Source organism: Terrapene carolina, unplaced genomic scaffold (assembly GCF_002925995.2).
Source record: "Terrapene carolina triunguis isolate 2854851 unplaced genomic scaffold, T_m_triunguis-2.0 Scaffold211, whole genome shotgun sequence".
Lineage (NCBI taxonomy): Eukaryota > Metazoa > Chordata > Testudines > Emydidae > Terrapene > Terrapene triunguis.
Genome location: NW_020664562.1, coordinates 26,521,903 through 26,543,172, shown reverse-complemented (window position 1 = coordinate 26,543,172; position 21,270 = coordinate 26,521,903). Strand labels below are relative to the sequence as shown.

At 40.2% G+C, this 21,270-nt stretch overlaps 1 protein-coding gene across 4 annotated transcripts in view; it reads right to left on the bottom strand.

Moving 5' to 3' along the window:
* The window catches only part of ODF2L (outer dense fiber of sperm tails 2 like), a 45,932-nt gene extending 25,206 nt beyond the window's left edge, over positions 1-20,726 (bottom strand). For 3 of the 4 annotated variants that reach the window (XM_029912393.1, XM_029912394.1, XM_029912395.1), the window contains exons 1-8: positions 20,397-20,726; positions 20,181-20,278; positions 13,467-13,584; positions 12,162-12,293; positions 10,539-10,601; positions 8,509-8,580; positions 6,618-6,734; positions 741-926 (exon numbers count right to left, since the gene is read on the bottom strand). In XM_029912393.1, coding sequence (XP_029768253.1) covers positions 741-926; positions 6,618-6,734; positions 8,509-8,580; positions 10,539-10,601; positions 12,162-12,293; positions 13,467-13,584; positions 20,181-20,218 — 726 coding nt within the window. In that variant the 5' untranslated portion in view covers positions 20,219-20,278; positions 20,397-20,726. Of the gene's footprint in view, positions 1-740; positions 927-6,617; positions 6,735-8,508; positions 8,581-10,538; positions 10,602-12,161; positions 12,294-13,466; positions 13,585-14,396; positions 14,561-20,180 lie in introns of all 4 variants that reach the window. The other variant, XM_026656067.1, reaches the window with a different exon arrangement.
* Between the last annotated feature and the right edge of the window lie 544 nt (positions 20,727-21,270).

Here is a 21,270-nt window from a genome sequence, read left to right as displayed (position 1 = left end):
TGAAAAAAATGTTGAGGCAGCAAGAGGCCCTCAACAAGGTCTGAGGGACAGCTGAATGAGAGGGTTCTAACTTCATTTTCAAAGCTCTATAAAATTCAGAGCATACAGCTTACAAAGAGAAATTTGAGCATCTACAAGACATGCTGCCTGCTGGATCCATTGTAAAAAAAGACAATGGCTGAGTACTAAGACATCAAGATCCCAATCCTGCAATCTGATCTGTGTGAGTGGACACTTGTGCCCATTAACTTCAATGTCTATCCACACAGCTCAAACTGCAGGATCGGGCCTACCTATGAATGTAAGGAAACAAGCTTCTCAATGATATTTAGGGATTAATGTGCATGACTCCTAGTAGCATTAACTGGCATATACCATACTGAAAGGAGACCAGACCCCCTAGAGCAAAATTACAAAGTGGACAACCACATGGTCCAAGTCATTCACTAAACTGACTTTTTAATCTTGTAAACAAAATAAAGACTAGATGATCATGATGGTCCCTTCTGACCTTAAAGTTCATGCATCTTATCTAGCAATTGCTTTTGGATCACTGATTTTAAATTACCCTTCTCTAAAGTGGAACAAATTAAAATGTACCAGTCCAGAGTACAGTATGCTCAGTTGGTCATTACTGTTCTCCAACGATGAGGCAATCTTAATGTTTGATTGCACTTATTATTTTAAACAATACTTGATTATTTTAAAAAACATTTGATTATATCAACACAGCCACTTACCCTCTTTCTAATTTTGGAAGTTAGTTTTTCAACAGATGCTTCAAAACATTCAGCTCTTTGTTTCTGGGCTCTGGTTGCTTTTTTCAGAGCTTTCTTCTTTTGCTCATTTGTTTCCTTTACAGCTAAAATTTGGTGCTTGTGTTTTCCAATTTGAAGCTTCCACTCAGTTATTTTCTTTTCCAGAGTCTGCAGAATAATTAAGCAAAATGAATATGTTCTGAACATTATGGGGCAGATTTTGAGTCACAGTAACATAACCATGCAGGCGAGAAAGACTTCCACCCCACCTGCATTAGGCTTCCTGCATCCCAAATACATGCACAAGGGTGAGAGCAGAAGCTGTGCACCCAGTATTTCCACCCACTGAGTAGTAAGAAATGGGGATGGAGGGACAGAGGGGGAGGAGGGTGCATAAGTCAGAGGGTAGGGAAGGAGCCAAATGGTGGGGAAAAGCCATGGGGATGGGGGCACAGCAGAATGGGAAGAGGATAGGAATCAGTGAGTAGGTTGTGGGGGGCAGCAGCAGATGGGGACAAGGGCAGACTGGGGTCACAGGGGCAGAAGAGTCTACAACTACTAGAAAATACTCTCCTCCAGAACCTGGAATAGAACCCAAGAGTCCTAAATCGCTACATTCTTCTGTTGTCAGCAAATAGATCTGAAGACCACTGAAAAAGTGTGTGTTTCATCCTCCTCTAGTGGCTGGCCCACACAGAATATAACCACCTACTACTGCTATCAGTTACTACATTAGCTCAAGTGGTACCGGTATGTGCTGTGGATGTAAGGGTCTAAAATCTGCTGATAACCCAACCAGGTGATCAATATGACTCCACATGACAGAAACTGTGTTTTTCCAGTTTGTTTTTGAAAAAATTAGGAAATTACATTTAACCAAATACATTAAAAGGACATTAAGGCTGCATAGTCACACACTCAAAAGTTAGGAAACGCCAACACTGCCGTATGTGTATGCATTATAGTACAGTCTTTAATTATATGATCGCTTGCTATTTTTTCAACAGGACCCCTGCCTCATTCAGCATTCAGTGGTCTGGATGCACCTGCTCTGGGGATGAATCAGGGCTGTGTAGCGAATAAGACAATTACACCTCTACCCCGATATAATGTGACCCGATATAACACGAATTCGGATATAACGTGGTAAAGCAGCGCTCCGGGGGAGCGGGGCTGAGCGCTCCGGCGGATCAAAGCAAGTTCAATATAACGCGGTTTCACCTATAACACGGTAAGATTTTTTGGCTCCCGAGGACAGCGTTATATCGGGGTAGAAGTGTATCTACAGCACCCCTGCATCATTTGTTGCGGAAGTTAGAAGTACACAGTGAATGAGGCAGAAGATTGCAAGAAGAGAAAGGATGGTCTCAACGTTGAGTCAGATGAATGTTGCCCTGGAGAACTGGATTCTCTTCCTGCCTTGGCTACAGAGTTCCTATGCAAGGCTGGGCAAGTTACTTGAACTAGATTTTTCATGGGTGTTACTATCATGATATTTATGTTTGTTTCCCTACATAGCATTTTTTATTTAAATAAGGATGCTAAAGGCAAATCACATCAAAGACGTTAAAACGAGGTACAGTGACATTTGGTGAAGAAAGCAATCAGATGTATCCTTAAAGCCTGCTTTAAAGAGGGCCCAAACACAGTTGTCTTTAGGATGGTCATCGATGGCATCAACAAGCTACCAGCATGCAACTGTTTCTTGATGGACAGTCTTAAATCCACATTGATATCATCAACAATTTTTCCACCATGCAATAAAGTAGTAAACATGTCAGCTACATATACCAGTCTATATAAAATACTTTCAGGTCATCTTAAAATAGTTTAAAGGCAGACATGACTAAATGTAACATAAATTAAAAACAGGTATAGTGCCTTCTCATTCAAGTCTGGGCCGTGACCCTTCCTAAGGTGTGTTCCAGACACATACATAGTTAGAATGACATGAAATTTACTTGGTAGTCAAAAGGGGAAAAAAGGAACAATGCTACTTCTTGATGTAAGTGTGAAATGAAGCAGTTTATATTTGACTTTGATATTTATAACTGTGACTTGGGAGATAATATCTTCAATGAATGAAGCAAATTTAGGAGAATATAGAAGATTTTTATTTGTCAGTCTGTTGCTTATACACTGGTAAAAGACATTACCTCATCTACCTTGTAGCTTATATTAACAGTTAAAGAAATACATAGGGAATACAATTGTAATTCTTTTATATCACCACAAGATGTCACTATCACACTATGACTGACAGTCCTGTGTAGCATGCAGCTCCATCCTTTACAAAGACTTAGGTAAATTTAAACTTGGAACTCATTTCATAATGAGCAGAAAACATTCACGCTGTCCGAAGGCTTTGTCAGGGTATCAGCTGACTTCAGTGGGATATGGACACTTAATTACCTTAGACTCCTTTGAAAACCTCAGCCTAGATGGCTGTGTACTCTCACTGAATCTTTATGCAAAGATCAGCTTATTCCTTGAAATACACCATTTAATAAAATGCGCTGGGAGAATTCTAATAATGACACTGTGCAGAAGTACAAAAAACAATATCCTTCAGAACAAAACATGAAATGTGTATACTTAATTTCATGTTCTGGAGTAAAAGTGTTAGAGGAGAAAATAAGTAATCTTCCAAACCTGGAAAAAAAAAATCTACCTTACTTTTAATTTCCAAATGTTGACTTCTTAATGGCAAATACCATATATATATTAGGGCTGTCAAGCGATTAAAAAAAATTAATCGTGATTAATCGCCCGATTAAAAAATACCATTTAAATATTTTTGGATGTTTTCTGTATTTTCAATTACAACACAGAATACAAAGTGTACAGTGCTCACTTTATATTTATTTTTGATTACAAATACTTGCACTGTAAAAAACAAAAGAAATAGTATTTTTCAATTAACACAAGTACTGTAATGCAATCTCTTTATCATGAAAGTTACAAATGTAGAATTATGTACAAAAAATATCTGCATTCAAAAATAAAACAATGTGAAACTTTAGAGCCTACAAGTCCACTCAGTCCTACTTCTAGTTCAACCAATCACTCAGACAAACAAGTTTGGTTACAATTTGCAGGAGATAATGCTGCCAGGAGATAATGCATGTCCTCTGGAATGGTGGCCGAAGCATCAAGCAGTATACAAATGTTTAGCATATCTGGCACATAAATACCTTGCACCACCAGCTACAAAAATGCCATGCGAACGCCTGTTCTCACTTTCAGGTGACATTGTAAATAAGAAGCAGGCAGCATTATCTCCTGTAAACGTGAACAAGCTTGTTTGTCTTAGCGACTGGCTGAACAAGAAGTAGGACTGAGTGAACTTGTAGGCTCTAAAGTTTTAAATTGTTTTGTTTTTGAGTGCAGTTATGTAACCAAAAAAACCCTACATTTGTAAGTTACACTTTCACGATAAAGAGATTGCATTACAGTACTTGTATGAGGTGAACTGAAAAATACTATTTCTTTTGTTTATCATTTTTACAATGCAAATATTTGTAATAAAAATACTATAAAGTGAGCACTGTACACTTTGCACTGTGTTGTAACAGAAATCAATATATTTTAAAATGTAGAAAAACATCCAACAATATTTAATACATTTCAATTGGTATTCTATCGTTTAACAGTGCAATTAATCGCGATTAATTTTTTGAGTTAATCATGTGAGTTAACTGCGATTAATTGACAGCCCTAATATATACACACACACACACACACACACACACAATGTTAGCATTTGGCATTGCTCTGAAACCTCCACGGTGATATTGTTTTAAAGTCACTTTCATTCCTATTTTCCAAAGTGTAAAAATACATCATTACAAAGGTTTATATGCACTATTAGAACATCATATCCACCAAGAAACAGGTATAATCACTGTTAGAATTAATTAATTTCTATAATTAACTTATCAATTGAGTTTATCTTTGTAGTTGAGTACGATTCTAGTAAGTCTAAACACAAAAAACTTGCATATTTGTCTGTATGGTATTTATAAGGAGATCATTAATATCCCAAACATCAGAGTCCTAGGTCAAATCCAAGCCTTATTACTAATCTAGGCAAGTTACTTTTGCAATATCAAATATCATGGCTATCAACTCCTACTGTCCTAGGAGGGCTTTGTGAGTGACCAAAAGACCCAAATTACGCATGTAAAATGATTTCAACTGATTTTTCTGACATGTTCAGCTAATACACATACAATGCTTAGCTTAACTACAAACCTCAGCTTTCCTCAGATTATATAAAATCTCTCCTTCCCCTTTAAAATTACATTGCAAACTTGTATTAATTTCCCTAGTTTCTTTAATTGTGCTTAAAAGGTTGAATATCTGGTTAGTTACAACTGATTTGGAGCAACCACGAATAATTACTTAGCGATTCAGTTAAAATGAAATGAAAATGATATGCTGCTCTATCCTTCTCCAGTAAGAAATTCTATTTTAAGAATTTTTAATTAACTATACAGATCAACTGGCCAAACCTTCCCCTCTGCATATGATGTGAGATGACAGAGCACCTATGCAAGCTGTCACAGACCATGAATTGTAGAAGTGGCCTCTCCACTGGTGCTCCATTGCCAGTGGGGTAGGATTCCATGCTACTTTGCCCTGGAAAAGAACCCTGCACAAAGCCCATTTACTCGGCTGTTTTGTTTGGGCTCCATTAGCCATAATTCTGTATGCAGAGAACAATACTATATGTAGTAGACAAAGAAGCTAATTTCAGTTATGTTATCTAGTATGTAGAATACATGAATTGAACTGGTAAAGAACCAGCAGGCATGACAGCCAGGCCTATAGACAGCACAGACCATAAAAAGAGCCAAACAAAATTAGCTCATCTTTAATAAGGGAGAATAAAGTACGGCTAACACAGGGTTTTACTGAATGTCATTGTCATTATTTAGTGTACAAGCAAGAATGAGTTTAAATAAAAAAACAAGCTTGACGGTTATATTTTCAGCAGTAGCAGTCCTGATTGAAGTTTGGCCCATTGAAAGTGTGTGCAGCAGAGACCATTATCACAATATTGTTCAGTAAGAGTGAACAGCCTTTTTATTATTATTATTCTAAGCTGGAGAAAGTGAACAGAGGCTTATATTCATATAAAGATTTTTCTTTTTTTATTGTGTGTGTGAGATAACAAGCAACTGACCAACAGATTGATGGTAAGGTATAAGGTAAATTCAAGAAGATATAAGGTAATAGGGATAGTCCACTTTTAAGACAACTCACCTGCTCAATCTTAAATTTCATCTTCCTTGCAAATTTCAAATACTCATAGAGAATCTGTGGCTAGTCTGTCTCCTCCCTTGCAGCCACCTGATCACACCCTTGCAGTCTTTCAACACTGACAACTCCTGTCAACTTTCTCTGTTTGGTAACACTAAATATGCATCCCTTTATTAGGCCTTGATCTTGCAAACATTTCCATACATGTTTACTTTAAACATGTGAATAGTTGCATTCTCTTCAGTGGGACTCCGTATATGCACATGTGTGTTTGCAGGATAAAGGCGTTACTTTGGATACTTTTTACATCATTCTATGAGTGTCTATAGTGTAAGCTCTGAACATTCGTAAAATTCATTTGTAATTAAGAACATTGTCCAAATGGCTCTCAGGAAATATCTATTTCCATTATTTTTACTGGTTTGGGGTTTTCTATTCTAATTTGTCTATACCAGGGATTTAATTTAATAATAGCAAGTGACATTTTAAGATTTGACTGACAACTTCTAATTAAAAATGGCCCTCTGGCCCTAATATACTTTTATTAATTTACCAATGAACTAAAAGTAAACCCAAAGGAAAAATATTTGTAACCTGTATTTTTGCTTTCAACTGATCATTCTCAGCCTCCTTTTTTTGAATCTGGCATTGCAGATGGGCTTGTACAGCTTCTACTGACTTTGATAGGTGATCTGCTTTTAGTGCATTTGCCTATGCAAAAGATATGAACACAAATCTTTTAATTTATACAGATATGCCATGAGAAGATTTCTCTATTTTTTTGGTATAATTGATTTCTAACGTATGGTAGTATACACATTCTGTGAGTCATGCACAGACACAATGTAATTATGAAATAGATTGTAAACCCAGACTCAAGCATAATGCCCTCAACCGAAGCACTGTCAAGAGCTGTTTTAACCCTTTTATTGAGTATAGTCAGTGCTTTTCCTCCCACACTCACTTTGCATGGAACCACCTCCCTTGTCTGGTACAGAGCGTAAAAGGAACCTTTATCTACACATTTTGGTGAGGTTAGCACTGTCTAGAGCACTAGCCTTCAGCGGGTGATGAACTCAAAGAGCACAAGCAGAGTGACTGTGAACAGCCCCTGTACAGAGGCAAAATGGAGGGGGACTTTTGCACTCTCTTCTCTATAGGACTGCCAACTTTCTAATAGCAGAAAACTGAACACCCTTATATAATAATATATGGAGATATACCTATCTCATAGAACTGGAAGTGACCCTGAAAGGTCATTGAGTCCAGCCCCCTGCTTTCACTAGCAGGACTAAGTACTGATTTTGCCCCAAAACCCTAAGTGGCTCCCTCAAGGATTGAACTCACAACCCTAGGTTTAGCAAGCCAATGCTCAAACCACTGAGCTATCCCTCTCCCACCCTTACCCCAAGGCCCCACCCCTTCTCACTCCATCCCCCCCTCCGTCCGTCGGTTGCTCACTCTCCCCCACCCTCACTCACTCGCACACTTTCACCGGGCTGGGGCATGGGGTTGGGATGAGGGCTCTGGCTGGTGGTGTGGGCTCTGAGGTGGGGCCAGAAATGGGGGGCTCAGGGTGCAGGAGGAGGCTCCAGCTGGGGGTGCGGGCTCTGGGGTGGGGTTGGGGATGAGGGATTTGGGGTGCAGGAGGGGGCTCCAGGCTGCGGGGGTAGGGCCGAGGGGTTTGGATTGTGGGAGGGGGCTCCGGGCTGGGGCACAGGGTTGGGGTGCGGGAGGAGGTGAGGGGTGTGGGCTCCCGGCGGCGCTTACCCCAGGCGGCTTCTGGAAGCAGTGACATGTCCCTCTGGCTCCTAGGCGGAGGCGTGGCCAGGGAGCTCTGCATGCTGCCCCCGCCTGCAGGCACCACCCCCACAGCTCCCATTGGCTGCAATTCCCGGCCAATGGAAACTACGGAGCTGGTGCTCAGGGCGGGGGCAGCACGCGGAGTCCCTGTGGCTGCCCCTATGCCTAGAAGCCAGAGGCACATGTCGCTGCTTCCTTGGAGCGGTGCAGAGTCGGGTAGGGAGCCTGCCAGCCCCGCACCAACTGGACTTTTAATGGCCCGTCAGCAGTGCTGACCAGAGCTGTCAGGGTCCCTTTTCGACCAGGAGTTCCGGTCAAAAACCAGACACTTGGCAACCCTACCTCTCTACCTTATGCATTTGTGCAACATTAGCCTAAACCTAATCTTAAATGAGAAATGACAGTCAGGTCCAAACCAACCTCCCCCTTCGGAGCCATCCCTCACACTGACCATTGGAGGGGCTGGGGTGAGGATGGTTCACAATCCAAAAAAAACATCTGGAGTCAAACTTCCTGGTATGGGTCCACCTCTGTGAGAAACACTGGCCCACAGGAATAGCTTTTCATATAATGTTTGAAATTAAATATTACCCTTCTCACAATTAGAAAAATTAGGAGTTTTGGAGGTAAGAATTTAGCACACGGAGATAAAACATCCATTCTGAGGGGGAAACTGACTTACTTTTTCCTGTTGAAGCTGAGAAGAAAGCTCTACAATATGCTTCTCTGTTTCAAGTGTTTCTTTTCTGAGACCCTTCATGAAGGAAAATTAACACAAAATGAAAAGGTCTCAATATGCACATTTTGGGCTACATTATCATAACAGTGCACCCAAATTGCACATGTAAAAGGGATACTTTATTAGCGTAATTGAGCTCTCATTTCCAGTGGCACAAACATTTCAAGATGATGCTTAAAAGCAAACAAATTGTACACCTAAATATAAGAACAAAAGTGTCTCAAAGCAGGGCCATGAATTTAAGTGTACAGATGCACAGTCAACATAATTGGGTACCTAAATATAGCTGATGTACAATGTTGGCTTGTATTATAGGGATTTGTTCTGGGACACTCTTTTTGTCAATTTCCTGCAAATCAAATTACTGAAGGATACACATACACTTCCATTTACTTATCAAATTGTTTTGAAAATTCTGCTTTTTCAAAATTATGTTTGAAGAGGCCACAAGGGAGCAAGGAGACAGAGCAGACAATAAGGGAAAAGCCAGAAAAAGGAATTAAACAAGAATGGGGTGCTACTCTGGTGAGTAAAAAAACAAAAACCAATCTAAACATAGAGCCAGTAAATATTTGTGAACAAAGTAAAAGTAATGTTACTTCTGAGAGATGAGCTCCTAATTGTAAAGGTTATTTGGTCTTCACCGGAAATTAAGCTTAAGGATTTGATCTCTGTTGAAGGAAAATGTGTTGCCTGAATGGTTTTCAGACATAACAGCCATATTCTGCCCCTCTCCCAGACTGGTAGTGTTCCATAAGCAGCCCTTGTACTGACACTTATAGTTCAGGTTGCCTTAACTACTGAGTATCAGACTTCCTGGGTTGTGAAAAAAAATATAAATAAATAGCTCTTTTAAATCTGATAGCATTCCAATTCCAAGGTAGTCAATTTCTGCTCAGATTAGGAATAAAGTGATTTGGGTTATATTTTTTGGCCTTGGACAGTCATTAACACCACCTTGGGCCTCAATTTACCCCATTTATAAAATGAGGATAATAATACATGCTACCTGAGATATTTAGCACTGTATTATGCTTTTCAGCTAAGCATCTTGTTATTCCTTCTCAGTACTGGGGTAAATTGAACTTCAACTTCCAATTACTTTGTTTTAAAATTATTAAAAAAAAAAAGATACTGGCGGAATTTTACATTTCTTTGTAATACTGAAGTTGCACCAATAGTTAAAACTTCTCTTATCATTGCTTTCATGGAGTTAACTGTCTGGATTCACCTTTCTGAAGATTTAGGTACTTGGATACCATATTGCCCTTTATTTTCTCATTTGTGGCAAATGGCATATTTGGGGGAATGATTTGGAGGGTTTACAAACGTTTAGTTCCATCTGCTTTCTCAAGACTGTGTAGCCTGATTACGATAGCTACCATCTGGGCAGGAATGTGACCTCATGATGGAATGGAAACATTACATAAACTATAACAAAAATGGTAATTTTGGGGGGCAACGAATTCACAGCTTTTCCCTCCCTTACACTGCCTATCGGTTTATGTCAGAATAAAAAGGCAATGCACTTGAATAAGCATAACATTGAAGCAAAAGTAACATCTGGTCTTAGAGAAACAAAGCTAGACATTCTTCTCAGTTACACCAGTGTAAATAAGTAGCATTTCCATTAAAGTTACTCTGGAATTACACTGGTGAACAACATCAGAAACTGGCCCATGCTGTATATAGGATAATATACAGCACATTAAACTCTGTGTAATAAGCGTGACACCATACTCCTGAAAAATATCACTAGTCAAATGGGTAAGGAAGAAACAAAATGATGGAAATTGGGTGGAAGCCAGGCAAGTATATCAATATACACATACATGTGAGCGCAAGACAGAAAGACCAAGCAGTCTTCCTGATCCTAGGTCTGGCAGTTGCCTAGTGGAATTGTATGAGACTGGGATTTCACTGTTTTGTCATGCCGTGATAGAGTAAGGAGCCAGAAAGTGTAATTTACTTACATCATTTTCAGTTTCACTTTCAGTTAACTTCTGCATCAAAATGTCAATTTGTTTACTGCTTATCTGCATGTTCAAAATAGAAAAAACAACCAATATTTTAAAATTAATTCTTTTACAGTATATGGAACTTGCGGATTCAGTGTACTCAGAATGGAGACTGATACATATGAAATACCAACAGCAAGGAGATATTTACTTTGACATGCATGATTATATACAATTGGTGGGAAATATCTTAAGAGATTCTGTTCATTGTATGTGCAGAGCTTATGAATAGGGGAAAATAAACCAAGGTTAATTCTATATGTAACACTGATTATTTTTTAAATGGAAGCACTTACATGCCATGCTTATTTAATTTTCCTTGTTCAAATAGTAGCCTAAAGGTCAAGTGTGTATTCCATTCATCTATTTTAAAGACAAAGTGAAGCATTTCCTTAAGTGTTTCTGAAAATATTGTTTGATGGCAGCTAGGATTATCTCCAGACCCCAAAATCTTATATCCCACAATATTAACTTCTATCACAAATATAAATAAACTTGGAATGGCAAAACCATTTATATAGCCATAACTATCACACAACCATCAATTACATAATTTGGCAGTCAAAGTTGTCCTTATTTTATCAATTAGTTTTTTTACACTAATTGATGGAACTTCCAGTTAAGTAAATCCCAAACTTTTTAACTTCAGAGAATGGGCCCACTGACTTCCAAGGAAGTTTAGATAACTCAGCATGTTATAGGACCAGGCCCAATATGAATATTGAATTATAGGAAGGAGATAGCCAGCAAGTTGGGTGTCAAACTACAGATGGATCGGAAAGCAGGGAAAAGTAGCAAGGGGAAAAGCAAATGAGAGCTGCATTCTCTGCACTGGTATTTGCAGAGTGCACTCTGCTGGATTTTAGAAGCATGATGTACTCTGGCTCATCAGTGAGAGGGAAGCCTTACAGATCATTCTGAACAGAGCCAGAGCACACGTGTACAATGTTCACTTTAGGAATTCACTGCTTATGTATGTTTGGTTTTGTTTGAATACAAACACCTGTGAATTGCAGGTATTCAAACACAAAGAGATAATCACACCACTATTGTAATATAATGCTCTCTATATTTCTTCACTTTTCTTCTCTCTCTGCCTCCTTATTATTTATCAATTGCCATTCTCTATTTGTTTGTCTTTTCCTTTTTAAACTTCCTCTCCCTCCTTGATTATTCTATATATACAGGCTCCAGAATAAAGAAGAAACACGTCTTCTCTCATCTGCTTTTTATTAAAAATTTAATATATCTTTTTGAAGTCAAGCAATTCCTATTCTGTCTTATTCAGCAAATATGATTATGCTTAAAGACTAACATATACATGAAAGGAAAGTATCTGTGATATTTACAATACTATACAAGCATAGCATAACATAGATTTCTCAAAATAGGTTAAACTTCCCACACAACCTGGGGTTGATTTGGACAATAAAGAATATTTGAAATACTATAATTTTGCATTTTCTGTGACTGGCTATTGCTTTCTTTTTTTGAAAACACTACTGAAAAAGATCAGGAAAAAAAAATGTGTTCGTGCTCACTGTTAAACCACCCCAAGATTGCTTTGGGTCATCTTACTTCTTTATGCTCTGTTGTTCTAAGTAGGTGTAGTAATAATCCTTTTATGTGTTTGAGAGTCTCCAGTTCCTTTATCAGTAAATCCTCTTGTTTAGAAATCTTAATCATATCTGATGTAGAAAGGTTACACACCTGATAAAATATTAAGCCACAAACAAATATACTGTAAGTGTACTACAATATTTCCCCAAAACAGCATGATTACCATTATTAAAATTTAGCTTTAAAATATTGAAACCATAAAACTATTTTTCAAAGTACACTGCAAAATATGATAATGAATATGCAAAAATACTGTTTAGATTAGGATTTAAACATTTTGGTATGAAATACTACACAATTCAATATTCACTCTTCAAAGTTTGTAACAGAGAGATCAGGCATATGCTCTTTCTATTTTAACTTTTTTGCTGATAAAAGGCCCAATTTTCCTCTCTCAAGGGAAAATCCATTTAAATCAAACTAATTTTGCTGCTCCAAAAGTAACAAAGGACAATCAGGTAGCAGACCTTTTAGTAAGTACTATCACAGAAGTTATTTCATCCTGATTTGCACATATGTATTCATGATACTTCTACCTGTAGCTGGAGAGAAATTGAAGTACTATTGGAAATGTTAACTCTGTTGTACAGAAAAGTGTGAATTCCCAATGGCAATTCTTAAATAAATTAGCCATGAGGGAATGCAAAATATCAAGATATCTTGACTCCTAGAATAGTATTTGTTTTGTTTTATAAACTTAAATAGTAATAATGTATTTGTACTCAACAGGTTACAGACATCAAAAACTTCATTTGAAATTTTTTTTAAAATCATAGTAAAAAAATATATCTACTGTACAATATTGTGTATAAACAGGGTTACAATTGGGGAAGAAGATGCAAATGTATTCAAGTTCTGCTCACAAACCCAGAATAGACAGGTAGCTATATGTTTCTGCTAAAATGATCAGCAGTGAAATAGCTCAGAATGTTGACTTTTAAACTGACAACATTAGGGTTCAGAATTAACATTCATGTGAGATGAAAACAAACATTTGGACCCCTCAAAGCTCTTATTTAAAGATGTATGTCTGCACTCAGATATCACATCAGTCAACATTTAGAGTGCTTTTCTAATCAACCATATGAGTTAGACATTTAAGGTTTTTTACAATAAATGTTTAATTCTGCAGAAATGAGTGGAGCAAAAAAAAAAAAAGACTGTACAGCATATCCCAGAACACTAACCCAGTTAGAGTTCTGAGAGTAAATATGTACACAATTTTTATATAGTATTAAAATACAGCAAAATACAGAAACTTACATTTGTCATTCCAGCAATAGTGACTTTAAATGAAGGCAAAAACATTTCTGTTGAACTGATTGCCATCTCTGCTTCAAGAATCTTTTCCTCTAATGTGGCAATTTCATCTTCTTTCAACCTATTCACAAGAAGAACTTAATAGAAATCAAATTGCACTAACTATACATGTTTAATATATATAAATATAAATAAACTTTTCCATTTCACAAATATTTATTAACCAAAGGCAGAATTTTCTCAAGTTTTCTCTGAGTAAGAACCTCAGAATTTGGCCTATAGTGTTCCCTTAATATGCAGGCTACAACTCCTTTCCTTTCCTTTGCCTATCATAAATTATTTACACTGAACACTTCTGGGAACACTTTCTTGCTGCTGCATTCTATGTCCTCTAAAGTCAGCAGAAGTAGGAACTTTGGGATTTATCCTATTAAAAAAAAAAAAAAAGGTTTAAAGCAAAGTTTATTTTAAGTGTTACCAATAACTCCTTAGATGACTGTATCATGAACTTCTAAAAATCAAATGTACTTTTCACTAATTAAGCTGTTTGCTTTTTGTATTTCACTCAGCCAGGGGAATGAAAATAAGACTAAACAATCTCACTTGCAGGGTCTCATGAACTAGTACAATATGCAGCAGTGTTTGGGTTGCAAACACAGGCAGGGTGGGATTTTCAAAAAGTTCCCTATTATAGGGTGAAATTAATCTCTGTTCAGAGGACCTACATAAGCCCCTATGTTGTCAAAACACAAAGCCTTAAATGAATCCTCTGCCCAGACATGAATTGCACCCACAGAGATAAATATTTATGTTTTGAACATATTGTGTGGATTTGAACATCTAAAGAAGCACAAATAAATGCTGTAAGAACAGATGAAAGACTATTGGTCTCATGAAATTCTGTAATTGTATTTTTCCCAGTCTGAAGCATACCATCTCATTTCACTTTCACTCAGGTTTTGTTCTAGGAAGTTTTCCTGTGATCTGCTTTTGAGCTGTGGTGACAGTTCTTTCAGCTTGGTCTGATGTTTATCCATAACTTTGGTAAATGAACTCCAATTCTGCTTCAAGGGTTCCTCCTCCATGCATGCTGAAAACTTACAAACATTTTATTTTATTTCAGTTTTTATCTTCTCCCCAACTATTTCAAGACATATTTTCTACCTATAACAATCAAAGCTTAATCAAAAGATTATCTATCAAAAGATAACAAACCAGAATATGGGGCCAGAATTATTTTAGAAGGTTATTTCAAATGTCCATCATCCCTTTTATTATGGGAAATAGAATGGAATTAAAAGATGGTACCAATTTTCTCCCCAATAACCTATTTCTCTACATACTTTTCTCCTACTTTCTTTAGTCTTTATGTAAGAAGTCTTGTCCAATGCTGTAAAACAGCTAACAGTGGATGTTATACCCTGAAGATCAAGCATATTACCATCACAGTGAGAAAAATGGAAGTCCAGAATCCAGATTATTTACTTGTACAAATGGGCAGAAAGAAGGATGTTTCTGATGATAGTTATCATAGCAACAAATTTAGCATTAAGGCCACATAGTTTATTATTAGCTTCTTCAAAATATATAGAAAACAATCCAGCTGGGATTTCTAAAGGAGCCAAAGAAAGTTAGGCGACCAAATCCTCTTTCATTTCAAAAGGGAATAGTGTGCTTAACTCCCTGATGATCCTTTGAAAGTCCCACCCTACAGGAATTTGCAGCTAGTCAGGAATTAAGTAGAATTTTCTTTATGCTTTCGCACACATCATTCTATGAATTCCTTCCAATTTAGCAGGAACTTATTTAATGCAAGGGAGTTAAGAACAAATGTGCAAATATCTCTAATGCCAACAGGAGTGCAAGAAAGGCTTAAGAGTGTCAGCCTCATACTGATACTATTTTTACGTCTTCCACAATTCCCTACTTGGTCTGCTTCTTCACTTAGACCAGTAAAATATTTTCCATGTTGGTTGACTTTTCTGATTCTAAAAAAATCTTCACAGGACTGAATCAATGAACAGAGTTTTGCTGCTTCTCCAGGTGTAATAGGTAGTGCATGTCTTGTTCCCTACAACAACAATATTGAGAATTATGTAACAATTGGTACTACTCATTGCTAGGCTTGCTATCCTTACCTGCCACCTGAGCCTAAGAGACATCTCAAGATAAAACAACTTATGTTCTTTATTAAGTAGAAATACTCCTGAAAAATTTTCAGGACGAACTAAATTATCATTTTCATCTGTTATTTCCATCATTACTAAAGGCCCTACCCTGTGACGTAATAGGAGGTGAGAATTGAGAAAACTGAGAATTTAGCATCAGACTCTTAGTAACTAGACAATAACATCACACTTATTTACATCTCGTCATAATGTGAAATTTTACATCTAACTTCTATTTTTCCCATTTTCATTTCTTTGTTTTTCCACAGGTTTACATTTCAAAGGGGATTTCAATCTGAATGACATATGCTGGAAGTCTTATGCTGTTAGAACGAAAACGTTCCCTGAATTTCTAAAAGTTATAGAGGACAATTTTTTTATTCCAAAAGTGTTACACCCAGCACAGGGGAATCCTATAAAAGACCTCATCTTGACAGGAGGAATTGATTGCAGAACTAAAAATTAGCATTTCCATAGATGCAAGTGATTGTGACTTGATTACATTTGTTGCATACAAAGACAATGAAGTCCAAGCCAGTCATAGTGATTTAAAAGGGTCAATTATACAAAGCTGAAAACAATTATGAGCCAAATCAGTTGAGAGAAGGAATTTACACAGGAAAATATGAAGGCTAATTGGTAGTTGTTTAAAAACATTTTACTAGATGCCAAAAAAAGGTACAATCCCACAAATGAGAAGGCTATACTGCTTAAAAAACAACCTGGTTTAGAGGGGAGGTGATATACATAATGTATTTATATAAAAAATGAGGTGCAGTGGCTAAGTGGTTAATGCACTTGACAACAATCCCGGCGGTTGTGGGTTGGAGTCTTGATTGATCTTACACTGAAAAGCTGTCTCCAGTTCACCTCCATAGGGTTAGAGAAGTCAAAGGTGTAGCGGGGCATTCAACCCGCTCTGGCTCAGAAGTGGTTAAAAGCCAGACGTTGGGGAGAGCTGGGGCTGAGAGCCAATCAGAGAAGGCTGGGAGGCAGCCAATCAGGGCCAGGCTGTACCCTATAAAAGGGCTGCAGGGCCAGAAGGCTGTCAGTCTCTCTCCAGCCTTGAAGAGGCAAAGACTGGCTGCCTGCAAGCAGAAGGGAGTACCTGGACAGAGCAGTGCTGGGAAGAGCAGGAGCCGAGGAGCTCCAGCCTGGCAAACTCCCAGACTTAGGCTTTACTTCCAAGGCCTGAGAAAGTACTGGGGCTGTGGGGAGCAGCCAAAGAAGGAAGAGGCAACCGGTCCAACCCCCTTGCCGATGATGAGTGGCCACTTCAAACTGCAGTTTGCCCCTGAGGGAAGGAGCTAGATGAGGACTGGCAGTGGGTCACTGAGACGAAGTGGGCTTAAGGGATTGGGGTTCCCTGGGGAGGGGAGGACCCTGAGTGTGGGGGCCACTGCGGCGGGGCAGTACCCAGGAAAAGGGGCACCGCAGGCTGGGAAGGACGTAGGGCCTGAAGTATAGTGGTGGAGATTGAGAATAAAAAGACAAGTAGCGACAGCAGGAGAGACACCGGCCAGCAGGAGGTGCTCCGAGGCTGGATGAGTTAATTCCCGGACTGACCAGCAGGAGGCGCCGTGGCGGTGAGTGCATGCCATGCTACAAAAGGCAGTTGAGCATCATGCTAGCTACATTACTCCCTTGTATAGCGTTGGCTATGGAAAATGACACACCTTAAAGACATTACTGCTAAAGTTTGCGGATGACATAAAGATTTGGGGAGTGTTAAAAAATGAAGAGTTCACGTCATTGATATAGAGCGATCTGGATTACTTGATAAACTGGGAAACAATATACATTTCAATGCAGCCAAATGTAAAGTCATACATCTAGGAACAAAGAATGCAGGGTATACTTAAAGGCCGGGAGACTCGTGGGGGGGGGGGGGGGTCTCCCAGTGTGGCAGTGTACCCCAAAAGGATAATGAGAACTCTGGATGTAAAAACTAGAATATCAAGTAGGAGAACAGAGAGGTTATTTTACCTCTGTATATGGCACTGATGCGACTGACCGCTACTGAAATATTGAATCCAGTTCTGGTGTCCACAATTCAAGAAGGAGGTTGGTAAAATGGAGATGATTCAGAGAAGAACCACAAGAATGATTAAAGGGCTGGAAAATGTGCCTTTTAGTGAAAGACATAAAGAGCTATTTAGTTTATCAAAGAGAAGATTAAGAAGAAACTTAATAGGTCTGTTAAGTACTTACATGGGGAACAGAAATTTAATATTAGAAGGCTTCCCAATCTATCAGATGAAAGTATAACAAAATCCAATGGCTGGAAGTTGAAACTAGACAAATTTAGACTAGAAATAAGCTGCAAATTATTATCAGTGAGGGTAATTAACCATTGGAACAACACATCAAAGGCTGTGGCAACTTCTCCATCACTGTTACTATTTTAATCCGGACAGGATGTTTTTCTAAAAGAGCTTATACTCAATGAATTTAAAACAGTTCCAGTCTGAAGTTTTAATTAATAATAATTGTAAACTGATTGCTTCTTTGACTGATGATGCAAGTTATAAAGGGTGCTTAGTTGCAGGAGGAGTAGCTTTTTTTTTTTTTTTCTAGAGTGATATAAATATGTACAGCAAAACAGTAACAAAATTAAAATTCATAAGCATTTAATGAAACCATCTAACCAAATACTCATTTAAGTTGCCCCAGTTCCAGTCGTAAGAGTGAATTAAGTCTCCATTGGTTCTAACAAGTAAATTTGCAAGAATTTAATTTGATGTAAACTTAAGTAAGTTCTATAAAATATATTGATACCGAGGCTTAATACATTACATTCCATGTGTGTTGAATGCAAATAATTTTCATATGTTCTCAAGTTAATATTGCTATGAAAATATTTTGCTATATTTACACATTGCACAACTAAGCACAAAAATCTAAGACTGAGATTAGTCAAATTCCTTCAATGCAGCATTTTGGGAGGGTTAGCATAGCATTTAATTTATCCTAATTCATCTAGAGCCAGAGAAGCACAAATTAGAATTTATCCATTTTTTCAGTATGTAATTTTTAGAGGTAGCCTTTAATTAGGATATGGGATCCCTCCTACCTTGTGTCAAACTTGCATAAATCTTCTTTTAAGAACTTAGCTTCCCTTAGTAAACGTGTAGCATATTCATACACTCTCATAAACAACGCAGAAGTCTTCCACATAATATCCTCTATTCTAATCCCATTTTTCTCTTCTTCCCCTCTGAATTTATTTCCCAGTGGCTTGAGATGTGACCAAGCAGCTTCCAACGAACACTTGTCTAAGGGCAAGTCTACACTAGCGCTTGAGTAGATCTAAGATACGTCGCTCAGGAATATGAAAAAGCAGCCTCTGAGCGACACAAGTTTTGCGCTGTTCACACTGGCGCTATGTCGGTGGGAGACACTTTCCCACCAACATAGCTTCCGCTTCTTGCGGAGGTGGAGTAATTATGCTCACTCCCGCCAGCATAGTGTCTCTTCACTAGGTGTGCTACAGCGGTGCAGCTGCGCTGATGTAGTGCTGTAATGTAGACTTGCCCTAACTCACTTAATGAATTATCCTACATGTGTCCTTCATTAGCATTGCACTCCATTCCTAAACAGCAAGAGTAGACTCTTCAAAAGTGCCTAGGGGATTAGATACATGGCTCCCATTGATTTTCAAGGGGAATTGAGTACAAAACTCCCTCAAACCCCAAATGCATCCCTTCTTTCTACTGCCTACAGATAGGAAGCAAAATTTAAAGTTTGATTTAAAGCCAGGCTCTAGTCCAGAGGTGGGCAAACTACAGCCCGCGGGACCGTCCTGCCCAGCCCCTGAGCTCCCAGCGGGGTAAGCTAGCTCCTGGCCCCTCCCCCGCAGCCTCACCTCGCCGCGTGCTCTGGCCCGCCGCTCCTGCTGGGCAGCGCGGGCGGTGTGGCTGGCTGCGAGCTTCTGCTGCTCTGAGCAGCATGGTAAGGGGGCAGGGAGCTGGTTAGGGGCAGGGGGTCCCCAGGGGCAGTCAGGGGACAGGGGGCGGTTGGATGGGGCGGAGGTTGTGGGGGGGGGAGTCAGGGGACGGGGGGGTTGAATAGGGGGTGGGGTCCTGGGGGATGGTTGGGGTGGGGGTCCCAGGAGGGGGTGGTTGGAGACAAGGAGCAGAGGAGGTTGGATGGGTTGGGGATCCTCGGGGGCGAGAAGTGGGAGGGGGCGGATAGGGGGCAGGGGCCAGGCTGTTTGGGGAGGCACAGGCTTCCCTACTCGGCCCTCCATACAGTTTCGCAACGCCGATGTGGCTATTGGGCCAAAAAGTTTGCCTACCCCTGATCTAATCAGTAACAAAGTGCATAGATTACTCTTCTTTGCAGGAAATGCTCATACATCAGTAACACATTAGCAGAGCCGTTCCTTGGGTAGAGCGAATCGGGGCGACTGCTCCGGGCCCCGCGCTTTGGGGGGGGCCCATGGGTCTCTGTGATTGGTCCGTGTGGTCGGTCCCAGAAGAGATGAATCGATGCACAGGCCCCGCAGCCCCCTGGTGATGGCCCTGAACATTAGTATGAATTGACTTACCTCAGCAACATCAGGAGAAGACAACTTTTGTTGAACATGCAACTCTGATGGAATATCGTTATCCTGTCTGTGCACAGATGACAACATTCTGTCTAATTCTGCAAAAAGATTAAAAGTTGAGATAAAAGCATCTATCTACATTGCCATCACTGTAACAAAAATAATAGAAAAGCAAGCTGGTAAAGGAAGGCACATTAGTTAAAGGATCACTGGTACCTCAGTTCAGTCAAATATAAAATCCAACAAAAAGCAGGATGAACACAACCTAGACCCACAACAAGAATGAGGTTTCCAAATGACCCTGAGTGAAATTACTGGCCAGAGTCAATACTTAGTAAACATGGGTTGCAAGGATATTTATTTAGCACTTATTGTTTACTTGGCCCCGACCACTCACACATTCATTGCACAAAAGTTAAATAACCCCCCAAAACGGAGGGCTACTGACTGTAACTGACATAAAAGGCAGGGAGGGAGGGAGGCCCGCCAGGGCAAAGCCTGGCCGCAAGATCCCCCACCCTGAGTGGGAGGGGACGGGAAAGGGGCAGGCACTACACCGGCCCTACAGGTCACCCCCAAGCAGCTTCCCTTGCCCCGGGCAGTGCCCAGGCACCTTCCCCCAGCGCTGCCCCGCCGGTACCGGCCACGACCCTGAGCCGCCAAGCAGAGCCGCGGGCCTTGCCACGCCCCGCCCAGCACTCCCCCGCCGGATTCCCCCGGAGACTTTACCAGCCTCCCTCCAGGGCCGTCCCGCTCCTTCTCCCCGGCGGGAAGAGGAGCCGCAGCCGCTTCCTTGGCAACCTGTTGCCGCCTGCCGCTTCCGCAGCGCGGCTCCCTTCCCTCGCCCGGCACTCAGGGGCGGAGCCCGCTGCCATGGGGGGCCGAGTGGTGCCGGGCGGCCGGGCACAGCTCCGCCCGCGGGGAGCCGCTCGGCCGGGCCAGGAGGCTGCTGGTGACCGGGAGAGCAGCGCCTTGGCCCCGCGGAGCCTGGTACCGAGCGCCCCGGCAGAGCCCGGCTTCGTCCTCCCCGAGTCCCCGTCACCCGCCGGGAGCAGGGCCCGTCACACACAGCTGCAGGCTAGGCCCCCCC